The sequence below is a fragment of the Symphalangus syndactylus genome, chromosome 1 (assembly GCF_028878055.3).
Source record: "Symphalangus syndactylus isolate Jambi chromosome 1, NHGRI_mSymSyn1-v2.1_pri, whole genome shotgun sequence".
In the NCBI taxonomy this organism is placed as follows: Eukaryota; Metazoa; Chordata; class Mammalia; order Primates; family Hylobatidae; genus Symphalangus; species Symphalangus syndactylus.
In genome coordinates, this window is record NC_072423.2 from 89,329,351 (window position 1) to 89,345,770 (window position 16,420).

Here is a 16,420-nt window from a genome sequence, read left to right on the forward strand (position 1 = left end):
AGGAGGTGTCCCGGCTGCTTCTGCTGTGGACAGCTGCATGGCAGGGGAGGAGCAGTGAGGCAGGCAAAGTTCCCCTGCAGGGGTATCCTTGGCTCGAGAACATGAAGGAGATGACGGCACTCTGACTCCTGATATTCTTAAAACAATTTCCCAGGCCCTCTCACAAGCCCCCAGCTGGAGAAACAATGATTTCTAAAAGAAACCACTGGAATGACAGACACGGGCCCTGGGACCTTTAATGGCCAACCCCAGGCAGTTCCAAGAATTTCACAACTGGGCCACTTCCAAGATGTTCTTCCTAAGAAGCATGCTGTAAGTAAATCAAAGCCCCACTCCTGGGTCTCACAGGAAGGTCTCCACAGCCCCACATTCCCCAACCCCACATCCCGAGTCTTCTCTAGGCCCTGGGAGGTCCAGAAGGCAACACCTGCTCACTGGTGAGGTCCCAAAGTGCTTAGTAAGCAAAGTACATTTACAGGTGAATAGCAAGGGAAGGGAGGGGAGGCGAAGCAGGTTCACACACCAGCAAAAACCACTGTCTGGGCTGAAAGGAAGATCGGAGATGATCCAACATGTTTCTAGAACTGGGGCAGAAGAAGAGGGACATGGGAGGGTATGCAGCCAGTCGAGGGCCCAGGTGAGCCACAGGACAAAGATGGCGCATCTTATTGGTACCTCAACTTCACTCATAAACGTGGAAAACGCTGAAAAGGGAGGGAGGGCCATGGATTATATACGGAAGCACAGGACGGGAGAAGCAAGAGTGTGAACAATTAACACAGAAAAGACCGATCTTCCACCTCCAGGACCCCCAGGTAGCATTCCCTCAGGCAGCTGGGAGGAGGACTCTGACAGGATCACTTGGGATGCAAGAAGCTAGTGCAAAATGACCCATATTACAAATGAGAAAACAGGCCCAAGGAGGGCAGGACCCAGCCCAACTGCACCGGAGTTGGCCGCAAAACTTCCACCCGGCCTTGCTTATGGGCTCCTCGGACCTTTGTTCAACTCTGTTCTCTCCCTGAAATGGGTCCTCCCACTTTCCCTTTTCTACTTGCTCGCTCTTCTTTCTCCAGGAAACTTTGCAAGAAAGGCAAAAGCGAATCGCAGCAAAAAGACTGGTTCATCAACCACATGTTAACTGGGTCCGCGCGAATTGCGCATGAGCATGCTGAGCCCCACTCGCCCCAACCCCGGTCCCGCCTCCACCCCTCACCAACATGGCCGCCTCAGCAACCGCCCCTCCTGTGCGTCACGGACGTGGCGACTCCTGACATCATAGGAAGGCGCCGGTTGTCGGCGGGGGCTGCACGTGTGCAAGGGTGTGGAAACTTACCGGCTGAGCCATGGATACACCGCTAAGGCGCAGCCGACGGCTGGGAGGCCTAAGGCCCGAATCCCCCGAGAGCCTCATCTCAGTTGCGCGGGCGAGACGAACCCTTGTGGAGTTCGAGTCGAACCCAGAAGAAACCAGGGAACCCGGGTCTCCTCCGAGTGTGCAGCAGGCTGGCCTGGGGTCCCCCGAAAGGCCGCCGAAGACAAGCCCAGGATCACCTCGTCTGCAGCAGGGTGCAGGCTTGGAGTCCCCCCAAAGGCAGCCAGAGCCAGGCGCAGGGTCCCCCCAGCGTCGGCAAGACCTACACCTGGAGTCGCCTCAAAGACAGCCGGAGTCCAGTCCTGAATCCCCACGATGTCAGCCGAAGCCAAGTGAGGAGGCACCAAAATGTTCTCAGGACCAGGGAGTACTGGCCTCAGAGTTGGCCCAGAGTAAGGAGGAGCTGACCTCGGGAGTCCCCCAGCATCAGCTACCGCCGGGCCCAAGATCACCAGAGCCTTACCCCGGTCAGCAAGCTCCCGGTCCGGAGCCCTCTCAGCCACTACTGGAGCTGACACCCAGGGCACCTGGCGCCCCCCGGGGTCAGCATGAGCCAAGCAAGCCACCTCCAGCTGGGGAGACGGTGACAGGCGGCTTCGGGGCAAAGAAGCGAAAAGGCTCTTCATCCCAGGCCCCAGCGTCCAAGAAGTTGAACAAAGAGGAGCTTCCTGTAATCCCGAAGGGGAAGCCCAAATCGGGGCGAGTGTGGAAGGACCGCTCCAAGAAAAGGTGAAGTGGGGGACAGCATGGACAGGGGTTGCGTTCTCTATGGTGTTGGGACCCCGCCTTTGCCCTGCTGCAGCCTGGAGAATAGCCCCAGGGTTAGAGAGAGCTCACGTTAGTGAGGATGTTAGCAAAAAGTAATTACAATCAGAGTGTGGTAAAATGCCCTGGGATCCCGGAGAGGGTGGGGCCAGGCCCTCAAAGATCAATTTCTCTGATGCCTTTCCTCCTCAGGGTCCCTATGGGCCTCTCCTGTAGCACCTCAGGTGTGTATTCGTTCAACAGACATTTACCGTTGTCTGCCCTCTCTAGTGAGGGAGGCAGAAGCAAGTAAACCAGCCATTACTTGATCAAAGCAGTGAGGTCTTCATCCAATACAGTCTGTTACAGTTATTTGCCTTTAAGATAAAAAGTATTGGCCGGGCGCGGTGGCTCACGCTTGTAATCCCAGCACTTTGGGAGGCCGAGGCGGGCGGATCACGAGGTCAGGAGATCGAGACCACGGTGAAACCCCGTCTCTACCAAAAATACAAAAAATTAGCCGGGCGTGGTGGCGGGCGCCTGTAGTCCCAGCTACTCGGAGAGGCTGAGGCAGGAGAATGGCGTGAACCCGGGAGGCGGAGCTTGCAGTGAGCCGAGATCGCGCCACTGCACTCCAGCCTGGGTGACAGAGCAAGACTCCGTCTCAAAAAAAAAAAAAAAAAAAAAAAAAAGATAAAAAGTATTACTGAGCACTGATTATATAGGACATCGTGTCCTTAATAAGGATTTACCAGTCAACAGCCTTTCAAACATGGAACAGCGTGTGTCATCACACTTAATCTGCACGTCAGCCCTGTGAAGCAGGTGGTGGTATTATTCCTGTTTTTTGTGTGAGGAAACCAAGGCTAAATGAATGGTAGGCACAGGACCTGAGCACAGATCTGATTCCGAAGCCTGTGTGCAAAAAACCCCTTTACCCAGTCCCTGTAGATCCACCTTGAATTGGATTGCAACCTTCTTAAGGGGCAGGCACGAGATCTTTCTTGTCTTTCTGTGCCAAGGGCATAGTAAATGCTCAATGAATGCTTATTTAGTGAAGGAACGAAGTAGCTCATCCGAAGAAGGAAGAGTGTAGGCTGCCATGAAAGAGAGGTGTGGGGTTCAGTTCCAATTCGAGCTAATGGGAACCACAGGGGAGTCAGGGATGTATGCCTGTGAGGGACCATGAGGAGGGAGGGTGTTTTTAAGGAAGAAGCTGACTCTGTGCCAGGCTTCGTGCTAGGCCCTTTTCTTCGTGCTAGGCCCTTAAAACCCTAGGCAGTGGGTATTATCCCCCCACCCCTGATTGAACAGAAGAAACTGAGGCTTACAGAGTAATTTACTGCAAGTCTCCCATGGGAGAGACTTTGAAGCTAGAGTGACTGTAGCTGTTGGAGAAGTAGATGATGGCACTACCCCTCTGCCCTGTCCCGGGGGGTCACAGGAGAATGGCAGGGCCGTTGATGGCCATGTGGAACCGGAGGAGGCTGGTTCAGGTGGGAAGAGGGTGATGAACAAGTTGAGCGGGTGAAGCTTGGGGTCCCAGTACTCACGCTGCAGGTGGGGAGATGGGCTTGCTGAGCTAGAGGGGGCTGGGCCCATGCACAGGCGGGGAGAAGGGAGGGGCCCGCACAAGACACAGGATCAGCAGCTGGAGCAGAGTAGGAGGCCACAGATCACTTGACCAAGAAGTCTGGAGAGAGGGTGTGTTGTCCCAGCTCCCTGCCCAACTGCACACCCTTCCTGACTCGCTGTTGCTCACTCAGAGCACGCACTCCAGCCTCCTTCATGAGGTCCGCAGGCCCACCCTCCTCTCCCCTCCATCGCTAGAGCTTCCCCACATGTCCCCTCCATGTTCCTCCCGTGTGTGACGCTCCCTCCTTCCTCAGCGCCTTCACTCGTGCTGTTCCCACTGTTTGAAAGGCTCTTCCCCTGGCCAATCCCCCACTCATGTTTCAGGGCTCAGCTCAAATGTCGCCTCCTCTGAAAAGCCTCTCTGGCTTATCCAGCTAGGGTTAAGTCCCCATGCTTTATGTTATCATTGTGTGCTGTACTTCTCTTTTGTAACACCTCCATTTACACAAATGCTTGTTTATTTGCGTGATTCTTATTGACTGCCTGTTTTCCTTTAAACCAGAGGCTCCATGAGAGTGCGAGAGTGGGGATTTACCTATCATGACTAGATCCCCCAGATCCCAGCGCAGAGTAGGGCACTAAGCTGAGCAAGTGGATGAATGAGGACAGAAGATAGTTCATTCATTCATCAACCATTGCTTGGATCTTGGGTAAACATGGCTGCGAACAAAAAGTCTCTGCTCTCCTGAAGCAAACATTCAGATCAAGAACAAGTACACACATGATATGTCAGTAATAAAGACTTTAAAGAAAAATAAACCAGGATGGGGACCAGAGAATAACAGGGAGGGCAGGGTATCGCCACAGTGCTCAGAGATGGCCTCGCAGATAAACAGGCCTGAGCAGAGGGAGCCAGGCAGAGATCTGGGGAAACAGGCAAGAGGAAAGGGAAGTTCAGAGGCTATTGAGGTGGAAGCAAGCTCCCGTTTGAGAAGCATTCCAGAGGTCTCGCTGCTGGAATGAGGGGGAGAAGGGGAACAGTAGGAGATGAGGTCAGAGAGACAGCAGGGCCTGGTGACCCTTGCAGGGACTCCAGCTTTCCTGAGTGAGCTTGGGAGCCAGGGAAGGGTGTCAAGCAAAGGAATGAAATGACCTGACTTGTGAGATCAGCCTGGCTACTGAACACAGACATAGGCGGGCAGGGGTGAAGACAGGGAAACCCACGAGGAGGCTGTCTCAGGAGAATTAAAACAGCTTCCGAAGCTGCAGGCAGGTCTGTGGCGAGGGGCCCAGTACGGCCACTGAATGGATGTTTGGGATCTTTGAGGGAGCAGCTTCAGTGGGTGGTAAGTGAGCCTGGAGATGGGTGGGAAGCAGCTCCTGCTGCAGGGAGGAAGACAGCCACAGCTGGGGAAGTGTGTGTGGTGAGGGCGAGCTGGCTGCAGCCCTGTCGTCGTGCTCATGCCAAACGCCATCTTCATAGTGCCCCTTGGGCATGCTGTCTGCCTTCTCTGAGGAGTAGCATTTATGGAGCACCTATTACGTGTGTGTGTCGATTAAATCTCCCACCACCCTTTGGGTTAGGAATGATTCTCATCTCCACTGGAGAGGATGCTGAGACTCAGAGAGGCTGCCTTGCTCAAGGTCACCCAGGTGGTAAGTGGTTGGACTTGGAACCCAGGCCTGAATTTCTTCAATACCCAAGTAGAACCAATGGTCTGGAACTGCCCTGCCTCAGTACCTTAGCCGCCAGCCACATGTGGCTATGTACATTTAAATTAATTAAAATTAAATAAAATTTAAGATTCAGTTTCTCTATCAACACCAACCGCATTTCTAGCGCTCAGCAGACACCCATGACTAGTGGCTACCTTATTGGACAGTGTCAATGTGGAATGTTTCCGCCATTACAGAAAGTTCTGTTTGGCAGCCCTGCTCTACAGAGATGCAGCGCTGTGTCTTGCGGTTCTGTGTGTCTCTAGGCTCCCACCACCTTGTCCCTTCAGCGTTCTCGTACCCCAGCTTGGGAAGCCCAGCTTTACAGTTATGGGGAAAGTCCATGTGGCACCCCATTCTTAGTGCTTAGGAGGCCAGGCCTTCAGTGGCAAGGCCTTGGGAAGGGGAGAAGGAAATCAGGGAGCTGGGGCCAGAAGTCAACAGGGCCAAGGGACACCAAAATGGGCCTTGAATCTTTAAAAGAGAAAGACCTAATTTCAGCATGTGGAGGCCACCGAGAGACTTCTTTGCATTTTGTTTTTACTTTTTTTGAATGGAAATTTTCAAGCATACAAAGAAAGAGCAAAGCTCTCAAGTCCCCATTATCAGCATCAACACAGCTCAGCATTTTACTAGTCTAGCTTCATCTTGGATCCTTGGCTTTTTTTCTTTTTTTCTTTTTTTTTTTTGAGACGGAGTTTCATTCTTGTTGCCCAGGCTGGAGTGCAATGGTGCAATCTCGCCTCACCGCAACCTCCTCCTCCTGGGTTCAAGCGATTCTCCTGCCTCAGCCTCCGAAGTAGCTGAGATTACGGGTGTGCACCACCACACCCAGCTAATTTTGTATTTTTAGTAAAGACAGGGTTTCTCCATGTTGGTCAAGCTGGTCTCGAACTCCCAACCTTAGGTGATCTGCCCACCTCAGCCTCCCAAAATGCTGGGATTACAGATGTGAGCCAGTGCACCCGGCTGATCTTTGGCATTTTTTTTTTCCCTTGAAATATTTTAAAGTACATCCTAGATATATCATCCCATTCATAAATCCTTGTAGTATGCATTCTTACAGAGATGAGCTCAGTTCTCCTGTAACTCTAAAATCATCGTTGCTCTTTTCAGATTTCCCTGAGAGCCCTGATGCCCACTTCATCTCCAACTGGGGGAAGAGATTCTTTTTCTTTTTTCTTTCTTTTTTTTTTTTGAGACCGAGTCTTGCTCTGTCACCCAGGCTGGAGTGCAGTGGCGCGATCTCGGCTCACTGCAACCTCCACCTCCCAGGTTCAAGCAATTGTTGTACCTCAGCCTCCCAAGTAGCTGGGATTATAGGCATACCCCATCACACTCAGCTAATTTTTGTATTTTTAGTAGAAACTTTAGTAGGTTTTAGTAGGCTTGGTAGGTTTTGCCATGTTTGCCTGGCTGGTCTCCAACTCCTGGACTCACGTGATCGGCTCACCTTGGCCTCCCAAAGTGCTGGGATTACAAGCATGAGCTACCGCATCCGGTCTTGGTGGGGAAGATTCTGAATCATTACCCAGAACGTTAACTACTCACACTGCTCTGAAATGGAATGGGCCACCTCCATAGGGGGTGAGCGCCCCACCTCCAGAGGCATTCACACCCGGGCCAAATGCACTTGGCGGAAGCAGCAGAACTTTACAGCAGGGGCCGCATAGCCTGGACTCTGCATTCGCTGACAGGATTCAAGTCCTGACTGCCACAAGGTATCTTTAGGCAGCTATTTAACCTTTCCGCGCCTTGGCCTGCTCCTCTGTAAGTGGAAAGGATAGGAGTACCCACCTCAGAGGCATGTAGCCAAGGCTTGAGAAATGGCAGCCAGCATGATCAGGGTTCCCTCCTGCCCCAAGTTTCTGCAGCCCTGGAAGGCCGCCTGTCAGGCCAGCAAGGAGGTGGTTCTGCCTGGGCTCTGGGGAAGAAGGTCCAGAGCCTGCGGCCGAGAGGAGACAGGGCACGGGTGGCGCTTGCCCCACAGACCCTGTATGCACCCACTCTCTCCCTTTCAGATTCTCCCAGATGCTTCAGGACAAGCCCCTGCGCACATCATGGCAGCGGAAGATGAAGGAACGGCAGGAGAGGAAGCTGGCCAGGGACTTTGCCCGTCACCTGGAGGAGGAGAAGGAGAGGCGCCGCCAGGTGAGGGGCCAGCCAGGCTGAGGCTGAGGCTGGGGCTCAGAGGGCTAAGCTGGTGTCTGCTGGTACAGATCTGAGGTGGGGGCTTCCACGGGTGCCTGGGGGAGGCCGACTTGGTTAAAAAACGTTCTTGAATCTGAAGGCCCCAGGGAGGAAGGGCACCTGGCCAGAAGCAGAAGTGCAGTCTGGGACCACAGGGCAGGGAGGCCCAGGGGACCATGCAGTTTAGCCTGGGCCGCTGAAAGAGCCTCAGGGACAGGGACGGAGGGGGAGGACCAGAAGTGGGCCTTGGGGAGAAGGCCAGGAGGAAGTCTTGGGTGGTAGGGCAGTCAGTGAGATGGGGTCGAGGGCCCTTTGCTGGGACCTACTCAGTTGGGAAGGGCTTGCAGATTGGAAATCCATGTCCCCAGTATGGCTGCTGTCATTCTCCAAGAAGCAGCCCACACACCAGCAATGTGGATGGCCCCCGCACCTTTCCTCCACTTCTGTCCCCTGTCACCCATCCCAGAGCCAGGAAGCCCCTGTAAAGGGTCACAGCCTCACCCACATCTGCCAGGGACTTTAAAGCAGGGGGAAAGAGGGCGCTCAGCAGGCAGCATGCAGAGAAAGTGGAGTGGCATTGGTCAGCACCTGCCCCCCAGGGCAGGGCAGTCAGTGGGAGATTCCTCCTCCATTCCTCTAATGACCCCAGGGGTGTAGGAGGAGTGCCGAACGGGATTCAGACAACTCATCCATGGCCCGTGGTCCCAGGCTGGCCACTGAGAAAAGGGGTGGGCCAGTCACTCAGTCATGCGTCCCCTGCTCTAAGTCACCCCAGCTCAGCTTACAGCTGACATCTGAGGAACGGTGTGTCTGCCACTGTATGCTAAGGCCTTATCTCTTTTCCTGTATGGCCCTGGCTCCCTCTTGGGCAAGACAGAGCTGCCATCTCACTTCTCACCGTCCACTGCAGAGGTGCTCCTGCCCAGCCCCCAGCCCAGGCCTGCCCTGACCACAGGAGGGCAAGGCTCACTTCTCCTTCCTTCCCAGGGGCCTAGGCCACCCCTGCTACCCCAAGTCACCAAAGCCAGCAGAGACTCCTAACCATGCAGCAGCCTTGGAGCCGACGTCCCCACCCTGGCCTTGCTGAGGGACACAGTCAGCATGGCTAGAGAGCGCTGGGCTTCCCCTCCCAAGACAGAGTCCATCTAGAGTCTCAGTGTGCCCAAGGAGCTAGGGGCTGCTCCAACCCTGCACGTGCATTCCCTCATTGACTTCTCAAAACTATCTTACAAGGTAGATACTGTGGTCACTGTCACTTTAAAGATGAAGAAGCTGAGGCACAGACTTAGCTAAGGTCTCCTGTTTAGGAAATAACAGGATTCGGATTCGAACCCAGCCCAGATAGCTCTATAGCCTTTTCTGTGCAGTGCAGCCCCTGCACAGCCCCACACCTGCAGAAATCTCAAGGACCCAGCCCTCACCCCTAGCCTGGCATTCTGCAGCAGCGGGACTCCAGGGGAAGAGGGGGAGACTGTCCAAGAGGGTGGGAATGGGGGAAGGGCCAGCACCCCTTTCTCCCTTGGCAGTTCATGAGGGTGGCACGAGGGGCCACTGTCTGCATGTGCGTGAATCTCCAGGTGGGCACCCCCTGTGTCTCAGCCCCTGTCCTCAGTTGCCTGTCCCATACCCACCTCCCAACATGCTGTCAGGAGCTTCCACCACAGTGGGCCCCTGGCACTAGCCCATGGCACAGGATTGCTCCCGCTGGCCCTCCACCTACACATCACCAACCTGGAGCCTGGCAGAGAGGGCCATTCCCCTTCCTCCTGGGAATTCTATCCGCTCACACTCTTCTGGGGCCTGAGAGACCAGGGCTGCCTCTGCTCCCCGACTCAAATCCCCTTCTCCCACATGTTCCAGGAGAAGAAACAGCGCCGAGCCGAGAACCTGAAACGCCGCCTGGAGAATGAGCGGAAGGCAGAGGTCGTCCAAGTGGTGAGTGTCTCGTTTTTCCCCTCTGCCCTTCTGCCCCACTTGGGGGGTGCAAACCAGGGCCTCGACCCCTGCCTCATGTACCCCCACTCTCATGCTGCGATCTCAGGCCCCTGTGGGGCGGCCTTCCTCTCCCCTGGGAATTTGGACTGAGGCTGCAGCCGTACTAATGCCCTCCCCTCATACCACCCCCAGATCCGAAACCCCGCCAAGCTCAAGCGGGCAAAGAAGAAGCAGCTGCGCTCCATTGAGAAGCGGGACACCCTGGCCCTGCTGCAGAAGCAGCCGCCCCAGCGGCCGGCAGCCAAGATCTGAGCTCAGGACGGCCCGAGGCCTTCCATGGCCAACAACCATGTCAGACACAGCCCCGCAGGCCGTTGCTCAGACGCCTCTGCTGGAGCCAGCACTCCAACCCCATGGCTCCAGAACAGGGACCCCCACCCCGACCAGGGCTCCTCAGCCTTTGAAGGCTTCCAGGCAAGTCTGTGTGGGACAGAAGCCCAGAGGGTGCCTGGGACCTGGCAGAGATGGGGGCGGGAAGAGATTCAGCTCCCATCCCTCCTTCCTCTCCTTCTCCAAGTGCCTTCAAACCAAGAACCGTACACTCTTCTGGTTCCTCAGTGAGCTGGTGACTGGCGGGTGACTCCCCCAGCAGCCTATGCCCTTTCTCAGCATCCTAGGTCCATCCCAGGCCTGGAGGCTGGCAGTTGGGAATCCAGCTTCCCCCACACCTTCCCAAAGGCTACTCTGAGCACCTCCACACCCCACTGCCTCTGTCCTCAGCAAACTGAATCTGGCTCCTCTCCACTTTTCAACACTGAAAGATTAAAATGGGGAGGTTGCAGGGAGCAGAGTTTTTCCCTAGCACCTCCTTTCCCAAACCAGTCTCTGCAGAAGCCCCAGAGAATCTAACTCATGCCTGTCCAGTCTACAGCAAAAATATTTATTGAGTGCCTGTTGCATACAGGCACAATCCTAGGCACCGGCAAATACAGACAATAGACCAAAGCCCCTGCCCTCGAGGAGCTTTCATTCTGATGGAGAGAAAACATAATAAACAAGCAAAATGCACCACGTGTCCAATGGGGGAAGTGCTGTGAGTAAAGGGGGAAGGGATGGGAGGGAGCAGGGGTGAGGTGTCAACACAGGGTGGCTGTGCAGCTAGCTGGGCACCTCACTGTTCCCTTTGCTCAACACCTGCTGTGAGCCAGGCCTTCAGTGATCCTGGCCTTTGATGGCAGAAAAAACACAGGACGAAGATCTCGAGAGTGTCTCATCTGCTTCTTCCACTGACATTTCATCCACTAAGCAAAATTCATTGGCATCAACTTTTCAGTCCCTGGGCTGCAGAGCTCAAACACAGCAGTCTGTGACCCCAAGTCCATGGCAGGTGGAGGAATGAGACGCGGTGCAGTGGAAGTGCTAGCTCGGTGGTGCACGTTACCCCTCCCATCCGTAAACAGGAAATGGTAGCTGCCCAGCCCCATGCGGCCTGGAGGCGAGGGCTGCACAGATCTTGGGATTACCAGTGCCCAGAGGGATCCCACAGAACACCAGGCCAGCAGGGAGGCTGGTCAGCTTAGCTAAGAAATGACATGTGCTGTAGTCTCAGAGTTGCTGTGCCCATTCAAGTTCTAACGACCGAAGACTTTTAGTCATTTCACCCGTTGGATTTGATTAGCCCCAGGTTTCCCAAGTGTTTGACCACACCATCCCCTGCTGCTTCTGCCTTGGAAGCACTTTGGGCAGTGCTGGGTCACAAGGTAGCATCTTAAGTCCCTTGAGTAGGTCAGAGAATGTCCTCGCTCACCAGAGAGTCATTGAGTATGTGATGCCTAGGGTTAGAGTGCAGACTCTGTGGTCGTTAGCCCTGAAACTGGGCAAGTCACTTAACCTCCCTGAGCCAGAATGTGCTCAGCTGTAAAGACTGGCTAATAGAAGCTGCCCCTTAAGATTGTGGGATGAAGCGTCTAGCTCAGTAAGCATTGGCTAAATAAAGAGGCCAGGCTGGAACAGTGCTTCTCAAACCTTTCCTCTCCTCCAAAAATACATGGATGGTTTAACATAAAACTCCCTCCCCCCTTCCCCCATCATCTGGTAAAACTGAGCTCCGGGGAGACGCACCCCCTGTGCCCTTCCGACTCCACTGCCCTAGAATGGGAAGTCTATTATGAGTTTCACTTTGTGTTACTCCAGGCCTCGCCTGTGAGCCTGCCGCAGTGGCTTCTCGGCCTGGAAGCTTGTTAAGTGCAGACTCAGTACCTGGCCCCGGCTTCCTGAATCAGACTGCACTTCACAAGACCCCTAGGTGATTCACTGGCATATCAAAGTTTGAGAAGCACTGCTTTAACTCACTGTTTCTGAAAAAGATTCAGAGTCTCCTGGGGCGCTTTAAAATGCAGATGCCTGGGTCCTGCCCCTCGGACTTTGATGACTGCAGCTGGAGTCCGGATATCAAGTTGAACCGCGGCGCCCTGGTGATGCTTTCGCGTGTGAGCGCTGCCCTACCCGGGCCGGGTTCTAACTCGATGTGCTGCTCAGCGCCCGGTTCAGGGGGCGCTTCTGCCGGGACGCTGCGCAGCCGCCCAGCAGCCAGCCGAGGAGGCGCGCGGGGCCCCGCGGTTCCTCGGGGCGGCTGCCGAGAGCTAAGGAGGAGGCCGAGCGGGTGCTGGAGGGGGTGCGGCGGCGGCGACGGCTGCTTCCCGCGCCACCCAGCTCGCTGTCGTCCACTAGCACGCTCTCCAGCACCGTGAGCAGCGAGCGCCGCAGCTTGCGCAGCATGTCGGGGCAGGTGAGCACGTAGAGCACCGGGTTGGCCACGCTGTTGAAGAAGGCCAGGCTGGTGACGAAGGGCAGCCCGCGCCACACGAGCGGCCGCAGCCCCGGGTTGGCGTGCGCCCGCGCCTCCAGCAGGCTGAACGCGTGGTAGGGCCCCCAGCAGAGCGCGAAGGCGGTCACGACGGCCGCCACCAGGCGCACGAAGCGGCCTGGCCGCCGGCGGCCACGGTGCTGCAACCGCAGGCACACGGCCGCGTGGCTCGAGGCGATGATCGCCAGCGGCACCAGGAAAGCCAGCAGGAACTTGCTGACGGCCAGGGCCGCCTGGCGCGAGTTGCACGTGGCATCGCGGTCAGGCCCCGGGTTCAGGAGCAGCACGTTGTAGTAGCACATGATGCGCCCGTCCAGCCGCGAGATGGTGTCCCGGAACACGAAATAGGGCACCGTGTTGAGCACCGCTAGCGCCCAGAGCACCAGGCAGACTTTGTGCGCCGCGGCCACGGTGCGGTGGTTCTGCGCCCACACCGGCCGCACCACCTGCAGGCAGCGGTCCAGGCTGATGGCGCTGAGCAGGAAGCCGCTGGCGAACATGTTGAGAAAGAAGATGGAGGAGTGCAGTTTGCAGAAGGTGGTGCCCAGCTCCCACGAGTGGCCCACGGCCAAGAAGTAGGTGAAGAAGGGCAGGGAAGCAGAGGCCAGCAGGTCGGACAGCGCCAGGTGCAGCACCCAGGTGGTGACCACGGTCTGGCGCATGCGGCAGCCCACCACGAAGAGGATGACTCCATTCTCCACCAGGCCCAGCAGCGAGGCCAGCCCGTGCAGCAGCACGGCCGCGTGGTCGATGTAGCGGATGCTGGTGTTGCTGTGGCTCTGGAGACGGCTCATCTGCTCCAGGATGGGGCAGAGCGGCTTCAGTGTGGCGTTGGCCGACATCGTGGCGCTCTGTAGTGGAGGGAAGGAGGCGCCTAGGTTGGAAGTGCAGAGGCCACGGGGGAACCAAGAGAGAGGCCTGGAGTGGGACCTTCCCCAGGAGATGCCAATGTGACCCACGAATATATTGGGCGGTGGGGGCGGGGGGAATAATATCCCAGCATTGCTGTGCTTGGGCAAGTCATTTGACCTTCCCGAGCCTTTTTCTGCCTCTGAAACTTGGATGTCAGTCCTAACAGCACCTAGCTCATAGAGTTATTGGGAGAATTAAGTGAGTTTAATACATAAAAGCATTTAGAACATGGCCTGGCACACAACAAGCACTTTATCAGTGTCATTGTGATGATTATGAAGCAAATGGTCTAAGATCACACAGAGAAATAGGAACAAGGTCAGGCCACACAGGACTCCTTTTTCCCATCCCCAGAGCACTGGCGGGTGAAGGAGGCCCCACAATTAGGGCAAGAGGATTTTGCTGGCCTGGGCGATGGAGATGCTGCCCCTTCCCACCCACAGCATCCACAACGCCCCCAGACGTTGCCTCTCTACAGATCCTCCATGGAGCTCCCCGCAGTCAGTGGTGGCTGGTTAGATGTGTTGACCATAAACAGTGGAACCAGCCCCTCCTCTGATGGTTGGAGAGGAAATCAGATAAGAGCCGGGAGAGCTGGGTAGGAGGAACTCCCACATGAGGCTCTGGAGGCCCAATGGGGCCAAAAGATCTCTCCCTTCCCAGGGGCAGCCACAGCAGCTCTCTCTGCCCCACGAAACCCACCCCTGTTCATTCACTGACTCCATCACGCATTCATCCAACAAATAAGACGTGCATGCTCACATCCTCATTGAAAGCCCAAAAGACCATCTGATGTGAGGCTGGTCAAGACCAGTGAGGGCTGAGGAAATTGCATGAGGCTCCATGAAGGAGGTAGGGGGCAAGTAGCAGGGGACAGGGACTCAGGTTGTCCTGGGCACCAATGACACTCCAGGTACTATGGTAGGTCCTTCACATAGGTGCTGTCTTTCTGGCTCTAGAAAAATGGTGCTAGTACTCCATCCCATTTTACAGATGAGAAAACTGAACCTCAAGTGGCTAAATAACTGGCCCAGAGCCACCCAGACAGCACAAACATGTGGGGGAGCAAGTTTCATGCTCAGCCTGTGCTCTTTCCTCTACCCCTACTCCAAGGAAGAGAGGATGGAGGAGGAGGAAGAAAAGCAGGAGAGGGGAGCAGTGGTCTTCAGTACTCATCTTTCTAGGGAAAACAGTGTTGGCCAGGATGAGAAAACCCACTCCCTTCCAGAGACCACAGTCCTTTATAGAGTGGGGTCCTGGGATATCAAATTATAATTCTGCTGGCAGATGAGCCCCTTGGAGCGAGGGATCTGCAGGTAGATGGAAGAGGAGCCTGTGTTTCCTGAGAATGGGCATACTTCCTAAGCTTTAGAATGTGCAGAGTAGTTACTCTTGCAATGAACCTATGAGACCCCATTTTTCAGAAGAAGAAACTGATGAAGTTCAGAGAAGCACAGCAACTTGCCCAGCATTCCTCAGCTGCAGCAGCGCGGCTGGGACTTCACTCCCAGCAGACAGCCAAGTACCACCCCCTGTCTGCCCTGAAACATTCCCTGCAGACCAGCTGCTGCTTATCCAAGTCCCATGGGGATGATCAGAGAGCACAGTCCTGCCACCCTTGGGAACCGCCAGATCAGTCCTTCTAACTCTATAGAGACAGCCCCCAGCCTCCCAGGATTCTCAGGTGCCCAGCAGCTAAGGTCCAGCTTTGGCAGGTTTAAAAAAAAAAAAAAAGAGAGAGACAGAGAGTGGAGCACAAACTGTGGGAGTCCAAGACCTGGGTTTGAATCCCAGCTCCTCGGCTTCCTGGCTGCACGACCTTGGGCCAGTTACTCTAAGCCTGCTGGTGTCATCTTCCCACCCAGACTGCTTGTGAATATTGACAGACAGTTGAGTGGTTTCCCCTCGTACCCAACATCTAGTTAATGCCTAAGAGAAGCTAGTCCTTCCCTCCTCTGAGAACCAAGTCCCCTCCAGTCTTTGGTAAACTCAACCTTCTGCCCTCCTAGCTGGTAACAGCCCTCTCACCTGGTAAAACTTTGCCTTCTCCTGTGGGTCTAGAGAGGGCACTAGGCTGCTCAGCCCCTGGGCCACTGCCTCCTTACCTGGGCACAGAGGGAGCACAGGATTCCAGCCCTGGAGGCAGTCAGCTCCTGACAGCAGCTAGACGAGAGGCAGCGGGCAGACAGAGGTGGGAGAGGGAGGCTGAGAGAGGAAATAGCTGTCATCCCCAGTGCGTGTGTGTTTAGGGGTGGGGTTGGGGGAGGCGGGGACAGCTGGGGAGTGAGTTGCCACACGGGTGTTCAAATATCATCAATTTCCATCAGTGCCAGCAGCCCCTGCTCCACCCACCCCCGCTTCATGAAGGAGACTGCACAAGTCCAGAGGGCAATGCAAGTGCACGTGAAAAAAATCAATGTGTGCAAGAGTGTGAGCCCAAGTGTTCCTAGGGGTGTGCTTTTGAGAGTGACCAGAGTGTAGGATAAGTATGTGAGAAGGAGAATGTCTCATCCATCTGTCCACTGGTCCTGGGCTGCCATCTCCCGACACCAGCATCCTCAGAGAAGAAACCCCTCCAGCTGTTCTCAGTTTCCCAGGCAGTGTGGGGGCCTGTCCATGAGGGACCCGACGGCTCTAAGGCCAGGAAAGTACAGTGGGGTAGTGGGGGCAGTGGCAAGAACACGGGCCAAGAGGTCAGTTACTTCTGATTGCTGAGCCCTGGGGTCGTCATCTGTGAACGGGAGCAGTAACGTCAGACTTATTGTAAGGGTTGAATGAGATGGATTGCACAAAGCTCACGGCACACAGTAAGTGCTTATAAAAATCAGCTTCCTTCCCCTCTGAGGGAAAAATGAATATAGGCTCTAAGGCAAAGATCAAATAGCTTTTATTTAAAACAGGCTCAATTTTGGGAGGCTGAGGCGGATGGATCACTTGAGGTCAGGAGTTCAAGACCAGACTGGCCAACGTGGCCAAACCCCCGTCTGTACTAAAAATACAAAACTCAGCCAGGCGTGGTGGCACATGCCTGTAACCCCAGCTACTTGGGAGGCTGAGGCATGGGAATCGCTTAAACCCGGGAGGTGGAGGTTGCAGTGAGCCGAGAT

At 55.3% G+C, this 16,420-nt stretch overlaps 2 protein-coding genes across 2 annotated transcripts; one reads left to right on the top strand and one right to left on the bottom strand.

Annotated features, from left to right (window-relative positions):
• The first annotated feature begins 1,212 nt into the window (after positions 1-1,212).
• On the top strand, positions 1,213-10,603 carry CCDC86 (coiled-coil domain containing 86). The gene is made up of 4 exons (XM_055276690.2): positions 1,213-2,104; positions 7,432-7,561; positions 9,461-9,535; positions 9,728-10,603. Exons 1-4 carry the CDS (start codon positions 1,347-1,349, stop codon positions 9,845-9,847), a joined length of 1,083 nt encoding a protein of 360 aa, XP_055132665.2. The 5' UTR covers positions 1,213-1,346; the 3' UTR covers positions 9,848-10,603.
• Positions 10,455-15,500, bottom strand: PTGDR2 (prostaglandin D2 receptor 2). The gene is made up of 2 exons (XM_055276669.2): positions 15,419-15,500; positions 10,455-13,252 (listed from the first exon to the last, which is right to left on the bottom strand). The coding sequence occupies exon 2, from the start codon at positions 13,241-13,243 to the stop codon at positions 12,053-12,055; it is 1,191 nt and encodes a 396-aa protein (XP_055132644.2). The 5' UTR covers positions 13,244-13,252; positions 15,419-15,500; the 3' UTR covers positions 10,455-12,052.
• Between the last annotated feature and the right edge of the window lie 920 nt (positions 15,501-16,420).

Bases quoted from the DNA above. Each gene is read 5' to 3' on its own strand.
- PTGDR2 (XM_055276669.2), bottom strand. From the start codon at position 13,243: ATGTCGGCCAACGCCACACTGAAGCCGCTCTGCCCCATCCTGGAGCAG.
- CCDC86 (XM_055276690.2), top strand. From the start codon at position 1,347: ATGGATACACCGCTAAGGCGCAGCCGACGGCTGGGAGGCCTAAGGCCC. The intron at 7,562-9,460 runs GTGAGGGGCCAG...CACATGTTCCAG, and splicing joins AGAAGGAGAGGCGCCGCCAG to GAGAAGAAACAGCGCCGAGC. The intron at 9,536-9,727 runs GTGAGTGTCTCG...TACCACCCCCAG, and splicing joins AGGCAGAGGTCGTCCAAGTG to ATCCGAAACCCCGCCAAGCT.